The following is a 12319-nucleotide window of genomic DNA, read 5'->3' as shown; positions in this document are numbered from 1 at the left end:
ACAGAGACAGCCTGTGGAAACTCTGCACTTAAGGGTCCAGAACCCAACTGCTCACATTTTGGTAAGCCACAGTGGATGGAGACAGGCCAGCAGAATGCTCTCCTTCTTCAGGAGGCATCTCTATCTTGCCAGCCCCACTGTATCACCCACCACAGTCACAAAAACATTGTTTTTCCTATCTTTGGGCTGGCTGCAGTTTTTGTTTGGCCATTTTCCTTTCGCTTCTCCCTACGAGCCACTGATGATTAATCCTTAGAAGCAGTCTCAGCACTCCCTGAGGGAAACACTCCCGGAGGTCACATTGATCAGAACCAAACCACGTTTAACTGAACCCAGAATTACACAGACAAGCGTGCTCCCCCCTGCCCCACACACGGAGGCACATGCACACAAACACTCCAGCTCACACTCACTTGCTGCTTGGTAGTAAAAGTGGGTGAACTACACATGGATTAAAGCATTAAAAAAACACAGGAAGAATACAGTGCTTGAAAGTGCTGCGTCCCTGGAGAGATTAGAGTAGCTGCCTGGAGAGAAAGTAATGATGATGGAAAGATCTTCTTCCTCACAGAGATTCTCTTCCTAATTATCTTTTCTGAAAAGAAAAAATTATGATCTCCCAGCTTTTATGTGTCTCCTGACAATTTTAGCTCTGTGCCTGTCTTGTTGCAAGAGGCCCAAAAGAGGAAGGAGAAGGAATTAGCCCAGGAGGCAGGAATGATAGGAGACCAAGTGGCACAGGAGGCAGTGCTTCATTTTTGTCACCACCAGTAGTGACAGAAATGGAAAAGATGAATGATCACTTCAGCTTTGTCTGTCCAAGCCCAAAGGCAGCTTTCCTGCCTCCAGCACTGCTCTGTGAGGCAAAGGACAGCCAGGAGGCCAGGTTCACTGCTGAACCTGTGAAAGACATAACAAGGTGTTCTCCCCGTGATCACAGAGCAGAACTTGGTGCTACAGTGAGGGAAGAGGACTCCTGAGCTGGCAGGGGCAGGAGAGCACCCAGATTGTTCCTCCCCTACTCTTTTCCTTTCTCTGGAAAGCAAATTCTTCTTTCAGCAGGCAGCGAGCAGCAAGGACATTTCAAACACACACCAACCAAAAGGACCCCATGAAAAATCAGACCCATGAGCCACTCTGCAAGACAAGGATGGCCACTGATGGAAAACCAGGCATCACACCCAGCAGCTGGGGCTTTGCACACGAGAAGTCTTTCCCTTGGAGCTTGCTGCTTCTCCATCCGTGGTAATTTCAGATAAATGCAACCCTAGACCTCCCTGAAAACTGTTTAAGAGGCAATCGTGTTCAGCTAGCAGGGTGCAGAGATAAAGGAGGTTTTGTATGAAGCCCAGAGCCAAGAACAGCCTCAAAACAGACATTACAAGCATAAAGCTACAGAGGGCAGGAGGCAGGCAATTTTCTCAGTGGGGATGGAGGCCAGTGCTATAGGAGCTGTTTCCAAACTCATGGTTCATCCCCACAGCATCACTTTCTCCTTCTTTACCATCCTGTTGACATGCAAACATGAGCTGTTGCCTCTCCAACACAATGAGAACTGTGTCCAGTTCTGGAACCCCCAGTTCAGGAAGGACATCGAGGTGCTGGGGCATGTCCAGAGAAGGGCAATGGAGCTGGTGAAGAGTCTGGAGCACAAATCCCGTGAGTGTTGGAGTCCAGGGCATCCCTCTGGTCGCCCTGGGGGGTCTGGGACCCTGGCAGAGGGGTCTGGGACCCGAGCAGGAGGTTTGGAACCTGGGGGGTTTGGAGTCTGTACAGGGGAGTTGGAAACCTTGGCACAGAGTCCAAGAGGAATTACAAGTCTCAAGAGTATGAAATTAGTAGTATTTAGTTTATCACAGGGTGAAAAAGTAGAATTTGGAGTTTTTTAGAATAGAGGCTGAAGAGCAAAGTGGAGGAATCAGGGTGTGGACCTGTTCTTCTTCCTTCTTGTTCTTGCCCTCCATCTTCTGCAGTGCTGGGTCACAAGAGACTGGTTTAGAGTAGAGATGACATGGTTAGCATAGGTGATAGGTATTGGCAATTAGTCATAAATAGAGAATACGTTATGGACCATGGTTGGGCTGGAGGAATGGTACAAAAGGATTGAGACCACCCAAGCAGGGGGGAGTCGCCACAAGTTCTCTGCCGCAGCAGGAACCTCGGCAGAGCACAGAAAGAACTATGAGATAAGAAAGAACTATGAGATAAGAAAGAATAAACAAAAAACCTGAGATGGCGACTCCTGACTCTTCTTCTGCTTCTGGCTCGAGGTGTTTCAGAGGGCAAAAGATGCTTTACCACGGTAATAAATGCCAATCACTCGCTTTGTGATTTTTGGAAATTTAATAAAAATAAAAATGGTTATATAAAAAAATTAGTAATACACATACAATAATAAAAGTTAAACAATTTAGAGTAGGACAATAAGAACAAAGAGAGGCAGCCCGGGCTGCGGCCCTCCCCGTCCCAGACAAAGGCTAGTCAGGAAAAGGCAAAAAACTAGGGAAAAATCTCTCTCTTTTGAGGATCGTCCTCATGACTATCCATATTTCATTTAAAACATGTAATTTCAGCTGTTTCATGTCACAAAGGCTTTCTGTTAATTTCCAGACACCGGTAAGTCTGTGGGTCCTCCAAAGTTTTCTTTTTTTGTTGATAAGAAGGCCATAAATTCTTCTTCACTAGAAAATTTTGAAGTCTCTGCAATCGTTATCTCTGTACAAAGAATTCTTGATTATTTGCTATCTTTCTTGAGTTAAAAAGAATATCACACACACACAGCTTCAGTTTTAATTACTAAGCTTACTGTTAATTATGAAACTACATTCACTATATTCTCCAAATGTTAATATAGTATAACTTTTCTACCTAGCATTTTACATATAGTAAATATCTGCGTAGAGTCACACAATATGCATTTTTTACAACCACTGAATTTCAGGGATAAGAACCCAAGCTTGTGAGGAGCAGCTGAGGGAGCTGGGATTGTTCAGCCTGGAGAGAAGGAGGCTCAGGGGTGACCTGATCACTCTCGAATTCCCTAAAGGGAGGCTGAAGCCAGGTGAGGGTCAGCTACTCCTCCCAAGCAACTAGACAGGGCAAGAGTGAAAAGAACAGGGCATATGCCTTTATTAATATTCAGCTCTTTATTAAAGTGATCAGCTCATTATTAAAATCATCAGCAGGATTGCAAAGTCCGATCGGAGTTTTCCACACTACTGCAGCCATCTGAAGGAGCAGGTGCTGTCCCAGTGGATGCTGAGTCCTTGTTCCCATAGAAACAGCTGGCAGTTCTCTCTGGTCAACCATCAGAAGGCAGAGCACTGGCAGTCAGCTCTTTGCCCTCAGGGAAAAGTTTCAAGAGTTTCCCATTCTCTACATCAGTCAGCTCAGCTGGCCGGTTCCCATTCCATTCAGGCTCCTCACAGGTCATGGCCAATCTTCAAACCAGGCCAGGAGGTGCACCCACTCCCCGCTCAGCCAGGGCACTATCCCATTCTCTTCTGACGAATCCAGCTTCCTGTCCCGGGGTGCAGTATCCCCCAAAAAAACCTCCCAGGATCCACGGGGGCGGCCCTGCCCTATCTGCATATCCAAATGCATATGCATTTGTCCTGGTCATAGCCGAAGTTACTCTTGCTAAATGAGGTAGTTACAAAGGACAATAGGGCTATCTAGGTGTGGGCAGCTTCTTTTCACATTTCAATTAGGTAGGGAAAAGTTGCCAGGCAACTTTCCTTCAGGGCAGCTCTCTCTGCTCAGATTGTCTGGGGTGTGGGGGGTGTTACTCTAGCCAGGAGAGAGTCAGTTGTGGGGTGGTTGTTTTGGTTTGTTTTTTTTTTTTTTTTTTTCCGTTCATAACAAGAGGACACACTTGAGCTGCACCGGGGAGGTTCGGGTTGGACATTAGGAGGAACTTTTTCACAGAAAGTGATTAAACACCGGAATGGGTTTTCCAGGGAGGTGGCAGATTCACGGTACCTGGAGGTGTTTAAGGAAAGACTGGATGTGGCACTTACTGCCATGGTCTAGTTGACATGGTGGTGGTGTTTGGTCATATGTTGGACCATGACCTCAGAAGTCTTTCTTAAACTGATTCTGTGATTAAAAATAAAACAAACAAAATTGCCCCAAATCGCTCCTTGTTCTTATATTTATCCTTCATTTTTAAAAGAAAAATACTAGAACGAGGACCCTTTTAAGTCATAAAAATATTCAGCTGCCAGACGCCACGTTGGAGGGAGGCTCAGAACAGGCGCTCCGCGGCCACCCCTCTGCTGCCGGCGCCCCGAGGCCCCGCGCGGCGCCCGGCAGGGAACCGCCAATCAGAGGCGGCGAGCGGCGGCCGCAGCACGCCTGGGGGCGGGACTTCCCGCGCCGTTGCTACGACAAGCGCGGCTTTTCCTTAGCAACGGCGCTGGGCCGCGGCGGCCGCGCAGGTGAGGCCGCGCCCGGAGTTCCGCGGTCCCGCGCAGCGCCGCTGGCCGAGCTTCTCCTCCGCGGGGACGAGGGTAGCGGACCGGTGTGGCGGGGCTGCATCGGGTGTGGGGTCCGCTGGGGCTGCGTTCCGCTGCCTCACGCCCTCGGGCTGTGGCCCCGGGCACGCCCCGGGCTGGGGATGGGTATTGAAGCTGCTCCCGGGGGTAGCGCCAGCGAGGCGGAGGCTCTGTCCTGCGGAGGTCATGGTTTGGGACACCTGCGTGTCGCCCCCATGTGATGGTTGGTGGTCTGACTCGGTGCTTTAGCCAACAGCTCTATGTACAGCTTTATGTGTGGCTTAAATGGTGTGTCGCCTGACACCGTGTTGGTTTCGTTTCCCTTTTAATATGGGCTCAGATTTGTTCGCCCTGGGTAGGAGAGGAAGATGCTTTGTTCTGGGTGAAAGAACTAGGGGGAGGAGCGCGGTGAAATGCTCTGAATCTCTCAGTTATTGCGCCTCTGCAGAGGCAGGCAGGCTGGCAGTGAGGCCCTGAGGCACGTCCGGAGTTTTCCCATATGGGCCTCCTCAGCTGACAAATGCTCGGGGATCTGAGGAGCAAGTGCACAGACAAGACCAAGATGTTCCTGTTAAACATTTCTGTCCAAACAAGTACGCGGATTCTGTGCCTAAAATACTCCTACCCTTCTTTTGTCATGTGCAGTTTGAAACTATTGCAGATAATGGTGTCCTGGGAACATCCTTTTGGAATTAATCAAGAGTAGTAGCGGCTGATATAGTGTTCTCTTGTCCTCTCTTAAAAGCTGTACCTTGGCTCAGCTCCACTGGTGCTTCTGGAAAGTGCTGTGCTCTTCACTTACGGAAAAAAATATGGTTTAATAATTTGTTTGCATTAATGGTCTATGAGCTAAGACTGTCAGCAGGATATGAAGGTGCTGTTGGGGCAATGGCAAGTGAATGAGATAGCAGGATATTCTCGTAACGGTTTCATTTGGCTTTTGTTTTAATTGAAAGCCATCTGTCTTTTGCCTGTGTTTGTTTTTGTTGAAGCAGTGTTCTCTAGGCCAAGAAGTTCCTCTAGACTCCTGCTGAAGAGAGGAACATAGAGCCCTGTTCCTCTCAGCTGGCTGTGCTGCAGGACTTTGCTGAACTCCAGGTAGCTCCTCCGCCCCTTCCTGGAGTCTTTGTGGAAGGACCATGGAAGAAACTGAAGAGGAAAAAAAGGATGAGGCTGATTATAAAAGGCTTCACAGTTTTCCTCTGATTAGGGTAAGGAGGGGGATGCATTATGCATTTGCCAGTGTCAGAGATCTGAAAATCTGCCTTCACTCTTACTGTCCTTCTCCAGCTGAGTAGCTACTGTGAGAACATGTGTACTGCTGGTCCTGTGGAGAGATCCTGGTTGTCACTGGTACTTTCTCCCTGTCCTTGACCTCTCCTGGGGAAATCTAATAGCTCTGGTGTTCCTCCTGTCAGCCAGAGGAAGCCTGGGGCAAGGTGATGCATCAAACAGATTAAGCACACATGCCTTTGGAGCCCTCTCCTGTGTTTTGGATGCAGCTTGCTTTTTGTCCTAGAGAAGCTAGAGCAAAAGATCTTGCTAGCCAGCCAGATAGCAGAAGCAGAAGAAAAGGCTGTGTAATTTAGACTTCTTTGTTACTCATATACGAATAATGAAGGCCTGTAGTTTAAACAGTGTGCATTTCCTTTGTCTTACAGCAGAAAAAATGGCAAATGTCTTAATCTCCTCCTTTAAGCTGTGCTTACACAGTGCCAGTTTTCATGTAGGTAGAGAAGAATTCCTCATTGGCTAGAGGAATGATTCACTTGTAATGCAATAAGCCATTTTCTTATTTACTACATCTAAGCCCCTGATAAAGCCATTGCAGAAGTTAGAGCAACCTACTGTTGTCTTGTGTCCAGCTCTTATTTTTCTGCTTAGTTGTCTTGTCTATTTGCCCTTTCCAGCACTCGGACATGCCAGAGGAGATGCGTATAGAGACCATGGAGCTGTGTGTCACGGCATGTGAGAAGCATGCCACCAACAATGAGGTACCAGCCATCTCCCAAAATGAGCAGCCTGCTGTTACTGCAGCTCAGGGAACCTGCAGGAGCAGGGTTAAAGGGTGCAGGGCAGAGTGGAATCAGGTCCTGACATCCTATTACTCTCTCTCTGCACTGAGCTAGGGTAGAAGGAGGCAAAAAGCTTTGCTATATCTCAGATTCAGTTCCCTTGGTCTGCAAGATCCATAATAGCACTTTGCAGGGATTAGTAGTGGTGCTGGCTCCCAAACCTTACCTCTTTGCTTATCCTGCCTTCTTGAGACATGCTTCCACTGTTCATAAAATGCCCTGTGTCCTGAGGGGTTGGTTCAGAACTGCATGGAGTCTCTTGTTTTGGGGATGAGTACATGAAAATCTGTTAAGTATTCCCTCTTGGCTTGAAAACCAACAATAAAGGGAAAACATACCTTGCTTCATGGGCAGGGTTACTGCTTTGCCTGTCACTGCAAAATCTTCCTCTTGCTTTTTTTATTTTTCTTTTTGATCAAGCAGGGTGTGATCTGGGAGAAGCAAGCCTTTTAAAAGTCAGCCTACTTTCAGTGTTTTGGTAATTAGCTGGAGAAAAAAAAGGACTCCTGTAAAAATAGCTGAGGCTTAGTGACCTGAATCTGCTGTTATGGTCACTGAACGAGCATAACTCCAGCAGTATCTAAAGCAGAACTCTTCTGTCAGACTGTGTGAACAACAGAAGTGATACAGTTCTTTAATTTCTCCTAACTGCTGTGCTGGAGGCTGCTGAGACCAGTTCTACCCTTGGGTGTACCTCTGGGGTGCTCCCCATTCCTGCAGTGCAGTTGCTATACCTGTTGCCCGTGGCTTGAGTAGTCTTAAAGGGAGGAGAAGACTAGGCAGATGTTTGTGTAAAACCTTCCTGTTTGCTTTGTCTCATCCTGTGGTCTCTTCCTTAATGTTCTCCAGAGCGCTGCCAAGATGATCAAAGAGACAATGGACAAGAAATTTGGGTCCTCGTGGCATGTGGTGATTGGGGAAGGTTTTGGCTTTGAGATCACTCACGAGGTGAAGAACCTGCTGTACATGTTCTTTGGTGGCAGCCTGGCTGTATGTGTCTGGAAGTGCTCCTAACCCCTGGCTGGGTCCCAGACTTGCTGAATACAAGAGATTTCTTCCTGCTCTTGACAAGTTTTGTATGATCTGGAGGTGGGGCTTTATTTTTAATACTTAAATGTCAAGATTTCTTTTTTTCATACTGATGTAACAGTTCTGTGGGATACATAAGGTTGGTGTGTGTATGTATATAAACTTGCTAAACTGTCCTGTCCTTGTTTGTGGGATTTCTCATCTGTCTATGGCTCTTTCTTGGTGTTTGAACTGGAGCAGGAGGGAAATGAGGAATAGGTAATCTCACAACACACTGCACAGCAGCTCTAGCAGAGGAAAGCAAAAGCAAAAAGGTGCTATCTAACCCTATGGTTTTTCTTAACTCCCATTTATTCCACATAGTTTTCCTCTCTCCTCTGCTTTCTCTGCTACCATGTAGTATGGCTCTGACTAGCACCTGTCTTTCCTCTCTCTGGATTCTGCTTATGCATTCTTCCTCCCTTCTATGATGTCTGTGCAGACCTGATAGCACAAAGGGTCTCCCCTCAGGCTGCCTGTGGAGGTGTGAGCCACAGGGAAGCAGTCCCAGATTGCCCTTCCCTGCTGTTTTGGGAGGGTACAACAGCTGAGCTGCCTGGGTGTAGGAGGTTGCTATGCAAACTGCCCCCTCCTTTCTCACCCACAGCACACTGAGACAGCATGAAAACACAGGCAGTTGACGACGCCTGGGGAGTGGGTGAGAGCTCTTTTTAAGGCTAAAATGCCTCCCTGTCAGTTCTTGGGGGTGTTGCAAGTGCTGTGTACTTTCAGCATCTTGTTTGGAGGCTGACAGAAGAAGGAGGCTCCGTGTGAAATATAACTTGGTCATCAGAAACCCAGTGTCTCTCTGGACTTGCATTCTTTTAGTCTGTTTCATTTTTTAAAGCTGTCGATGTTGGAGGCCCAAATGAGCGTAACTATGTATGGTTTATTTATAAAACCTCTGGAATTGTGTTTTTACAATAAAAGTTTAGTAAAATGTCTCTACGTGCATTTATGTAGGCAAAGTAGTTCAAGAAACATGGAAATAAGTAAGCCATGGTGTAGCACAGGCAGAGGACAGTGACAGAATTCCATCCTGCAGGTTTCTTGTGTGACTCTCATTCTCCCTGTTCAGTTCCTTCTGCCAGTGCAAGCCACGATGGTGAAGAGGGTTGCCAGCCCCATGGTGCTTTTGGCCACATCCCTCTGTCCAGGCAGCTGTCTAAGCAGTAGCAGCAAGGGAATGTAATTGTGTCTGCTGCCTCAGCAGTGTGCCTCAACTCTGACCATTGGAGTCTCATATTTGTGGCTTTCTTAATTTTCAGATTTTCTCTCAGAATGTTGCCAGCGGACACCTCTAGTCCATAGTTCAGGTTGGAAGGATCTTTCTGTATTAATGCCTGTGGTGGATCAACCTCGTTTTACAATTCCTTTTGTTCCTTTTTCTGAACCTCAGGTGTTATGCTAGAGATGTCCTTTCTCAATTTCATTATGTCAGGGAGCCAGGAATTGGAGTAATATGAAGACAACTAAGAATTATTTCAAATTTGAACCATCTGTGCTTGGCTGGGCCAGGGTAGGTTAGTACCATGATTCCTGCCCTATGATCAGGATTGCTGTGTGTAGAAGAGCCCAAATCCTCTGAGCTGTCTCATCATGTGGTTGCTCTGTGTCCCTCCAGCTGGCTGCCTTTATGTGAAGATAGTGATATTGACAACACTTTCTATAGCTGGCAGGTGGAAAAGATTATTTCCTCTTCTGCAACTTTCTGTCTCTTCTAAATTCAGAGCAAGAGGTAAAGCCTTTGGTATGCCCCATGCTGGAGTGGGATGATCCCTTCAGCCATACCATGGTCACTTTAATTGTTCCTCTTTCACACTTGTGAATAATTAACTGCTCTGTGCATAAGCACAGGCACTCTGGTCATGGGCATCTCTGCAGGGTCGTGGTGACCTGCAGATGACCACAGGGAGCTGCTGACCTCAGCACGCAGTCTCTTGGACTTGCTGCCTGTTTATCTTGCCACCAGCTGACCAGAGCTAATGTCTCTGTGACCTGCACTGGCAACAAGGGAAGGGTGAGTGCTCCCCAGCCTTCTCAAAGCCTGAGTGTGCAAACAGATTGAGGTGAGCTAGGTGTGAATGTGCAGCAAGTCATCCCCCACACTGCCATTCTCACCAGGTAAGTGCAAGGTGCCTCACAGGAGAGTGGCAGGCTATTTTTATTCACAAGGGTAACAGCTTTCCTACAGGAAGTTACCATGAGGAGGCAAACCCTTGTTAGCTGGTTTGCAATGCTGCCATTGGCATGGTACCTGAAAGCACAAGCCTCAGCCTCCAAAAATGTGGCTGTGTGTGTCAGAGACCCTGCCCTGAGGCAAATGTTCAATCAGATCATTTTTTGTCCTGCCTGTTGCAAGTTGAGTCATGCTTTGCTAGCCCTTGTGTATTAGAAAAAAAGACTTCTACCCTCCTTTTGCTGTTGAGCTGGAACATCTTTGGGCATACCTGTAATTTTCAGAAGAGTAAGGTTTATGGATCAGAGATGGTCCTTATCCTGTGTTTTCCCACAAAAGACCACTCTGTGACTGATGAACCTGCTGGATCCAGTTCAAAGGAAGCCACAAAGATGATCAGAGGGCTGAAGCACATCTGCTAAGAAGACAGGCTGAGAGGGTTGAGTTTGTTTAGCCTGTAGAAGAGAAGGCTCTGGAGAGACCTTATGCCAGTACCTAAAGGGTGACAACATGAAAGCTGGAGAGAGACTTTTGGCAGGGTCTGTTGTGATAGGACAAGGGTTAGAGGTTTTAAACTAAAAGAGCTTTGTTCTAGATTGGATATAGGGAAGGGAAGAAGTCTTAGAATGAAGGTGATGAAATACTGGAACAGGCTGCCTAGAGAGATGGTGGGTGTCCCACCTCTGGAAGCATTCAGTAATAGGTTGGATGAGGCTCTAATCAACTCAGTCTAGTTCAAGGTGCCCCTGGTCATTGCAGGGACATTGGACTGGGTGACCCCTAAAGGTCCCTTCCAACCCAAACTATGATTCTAGGAGGCTTTGGAGCCTCTAAGACCTCTCTACTTTTTACTATAAAACTGCTCTCAGTTGCTGGACGATTTTTCCTTATGGATTTTCAGTGGAAAGCTGGGAAAGTTGGCAACAGTTTGCTTGCTGTTGTGTTTCTCTCTCATTTCTTGGCCCCCTGCATATTGCTGCCATTACCCATCAAAGCATCAGGCTGAGTCAGATGTAGAAAATGAGATGAAAAACTCAGGGTGATGGATGGGTGGCAGCCAAAATTACTCTTTCTATCCACCTGTCCCCTAGAGCTGTGATAGCAGCTCAGAGGTTATGCCTCGTGACTTCATCCCTCCCTGCTGAGGGGAGATGGGAACATCATTATCAGCTGCCGATGAGTCCTGATTTGGAGCCAGCAGTGAAAATGTCCTCGGATGTAGAGCTCCTCCTCCACCCCAAGGGTGACTTGAACCTGCTGGGAAGACGGAGGAAGAGCTGGAGGGGGGAGATGAAAAGAAACAGGTGCAAATTCAACCACGTTTCTATGAGGGTGTCATGGCAACGAGGTACATCGAAGTGCTTGTCAGGTGATCAGGGCAGACTTTGAAGCTCTGTTGCTGCAGGCTCTTGTCTGACTCGCTGAAAAAAATCTTTTGGGTAATATTTATGCCAGCATTGAAGTGCTAAGGGGGGCAAATGTGTCAGCTAAGCCCCCTGCCTTTGCTTTCCAATGGGATGCTAAATCAGGGTGAGGAGGTAGGATTGCAAGTTTCGTTATCTTGGAATGGGACTAACAGTCAGTAGGGTGGCTTCAGCCCATAGGGTCCCTGTGCCCATCTGACTCTAGGACATGAGAAGGAGGTTTCTATCCCCTCCAACCCGTTTGGATCTGGTTTAGGGCACTGGAAGGAGGAGGTATCCCTCTCTTCAGAGCTGACTCTGGAATAATGAAATCTGTGGCCCTGCTCCGGGAGCCAAGTTCAGCTGCTTTGATGTGATCAGTTAGTACATGGAGTTGGTGTTTTGATTGGTTGGTTGGGTTTTTTCTGAGCAGTGACCTAATGATCCCATATTCCAGCTACAGCCCTTCCTAGGGACCGTCTGTCTGAACCGTGTGTCCGCACTGAATTCAGCAAACTTCCCAGAGCAAGACGCCGTGTTCCCCCACCCAGGGAAGCCATCTGCTCCCCTCCACCAGCTCCTTCTGCTGGTCTTCGAGCTCGCCAGTCGGGCTGGAAAGCTCTCCTCCTCCTCCTCGTTTGGCCCCGGTTCTCCTCGGCCATCTTGTTAGCAGAAGGCTCAGGGCCGCGGGGCTGCATGAATCTGGGGCGGTGATGGTGTCAGCCGGAGGCGGTTTCCAGGCAACTGTCGCGTCGTGGGACACGCGAGCTAAGAACACCGGGGACACTGCGTTCCCAGCGCGCCTCCTGGGAGGGGACCCAGACACACACGGAACGAGCCGGCACAGGACGGTGCGAAGAGGGAAGCACGGGGATGGCAACAGAGGAGGAGGTCTCCAGAATATCCCCTCCTGCCCACTAATCAATATAGCTTCCCTGGTTGGGAGTGAGCATTTCCAAGCTGGCTGCTGGTGCATCACGCGACAAGGGAGGACTGCATAATGTATAGGATTTCACATGCCTTCTGCATCCTTTGGAAGATTAAAATAAGAGAAAATAAACGTTGTGCCTGACTGTGCCCCAGCCCCCAGACTTACTG

The 12319-nt window shown here is 48.0% G+C and overlaps 1 protein-coding gene across 5 annotated transcripts; it reads left to right on the top strand.

The window, feature by feature from the left end:
- Nucleotides 1-4335: 4335 nt before the first annotated feature.
- On the top strand, nucleotides 4336-11817 carry DNAL4 (dynein axonemal light chain 4). Of its 5 annotated transcripts, XR_010080193.1 has the most exons (5): nucleotides 4518-4719; nucleotides 5492-5707; nucleotides 6407-6490; nucleotides 7421-7660; nucleotides 11679-11817. XR_010080193.1 is itself a non-coding variant. In XM_063395921.1 (4 exons), exons 2-4 carry the CDS (start codon nucleotides 5636-5638, stop codon nucleotides 7583-7585), a joined length of 321 nt encoding a protein of 106 aa, XP_063251991.1. In that variant the 5' UTR covers nucleotides 4336-4439; nucleotides 5492-5635; the 3' UTR covers nucleotides 7586-8583. The 5 variants fall into 5 exon arrangements, 4 of the variants coding, with proteins under 4 accessions (XP_063251991.1, XP_063251992.1, XP_063251990.1 ...); XM_063395921.1 differs by lacking the exons at nucleotides 4518-4719; nucleotides 11679-11817 and adding an exon at nucleotides 4336-4439 and having other exon boundaries at nucleotides 7421-8583; XM_063395922.1 differs by lacking the exons at nucleotides 4518-4719; nucleotides 11679-11817 and adding an exon at nucleotides 4355-4439 and having other exon boundaries at nucleotides 5489-5707; nucleotides 7421-8583.
- The last annotated feature ends 502 nt before the right edge of the window (nucleotides 11818-12319 follow it).

Source organism: Prinia subflava, chromosome 4, assembly GCF_021018805.1.
Source record: "Prinia subflava isolate CZ2003 ecotype Zambia chromosome 4, Cam_Psub_1.2, whole genome shotgun sequence".
Lineage (NCBI taxonomy): Eukaryota > Metazoa > Chordata > Aves > Passeriformes > Cisticolidae > Prinia > Prinia subflava.
The sequence above is the reverse complement of the archived record's forward strand: the minus strand, read 5'-3'. Positions and strand labels throughout refer to the sequence as shown.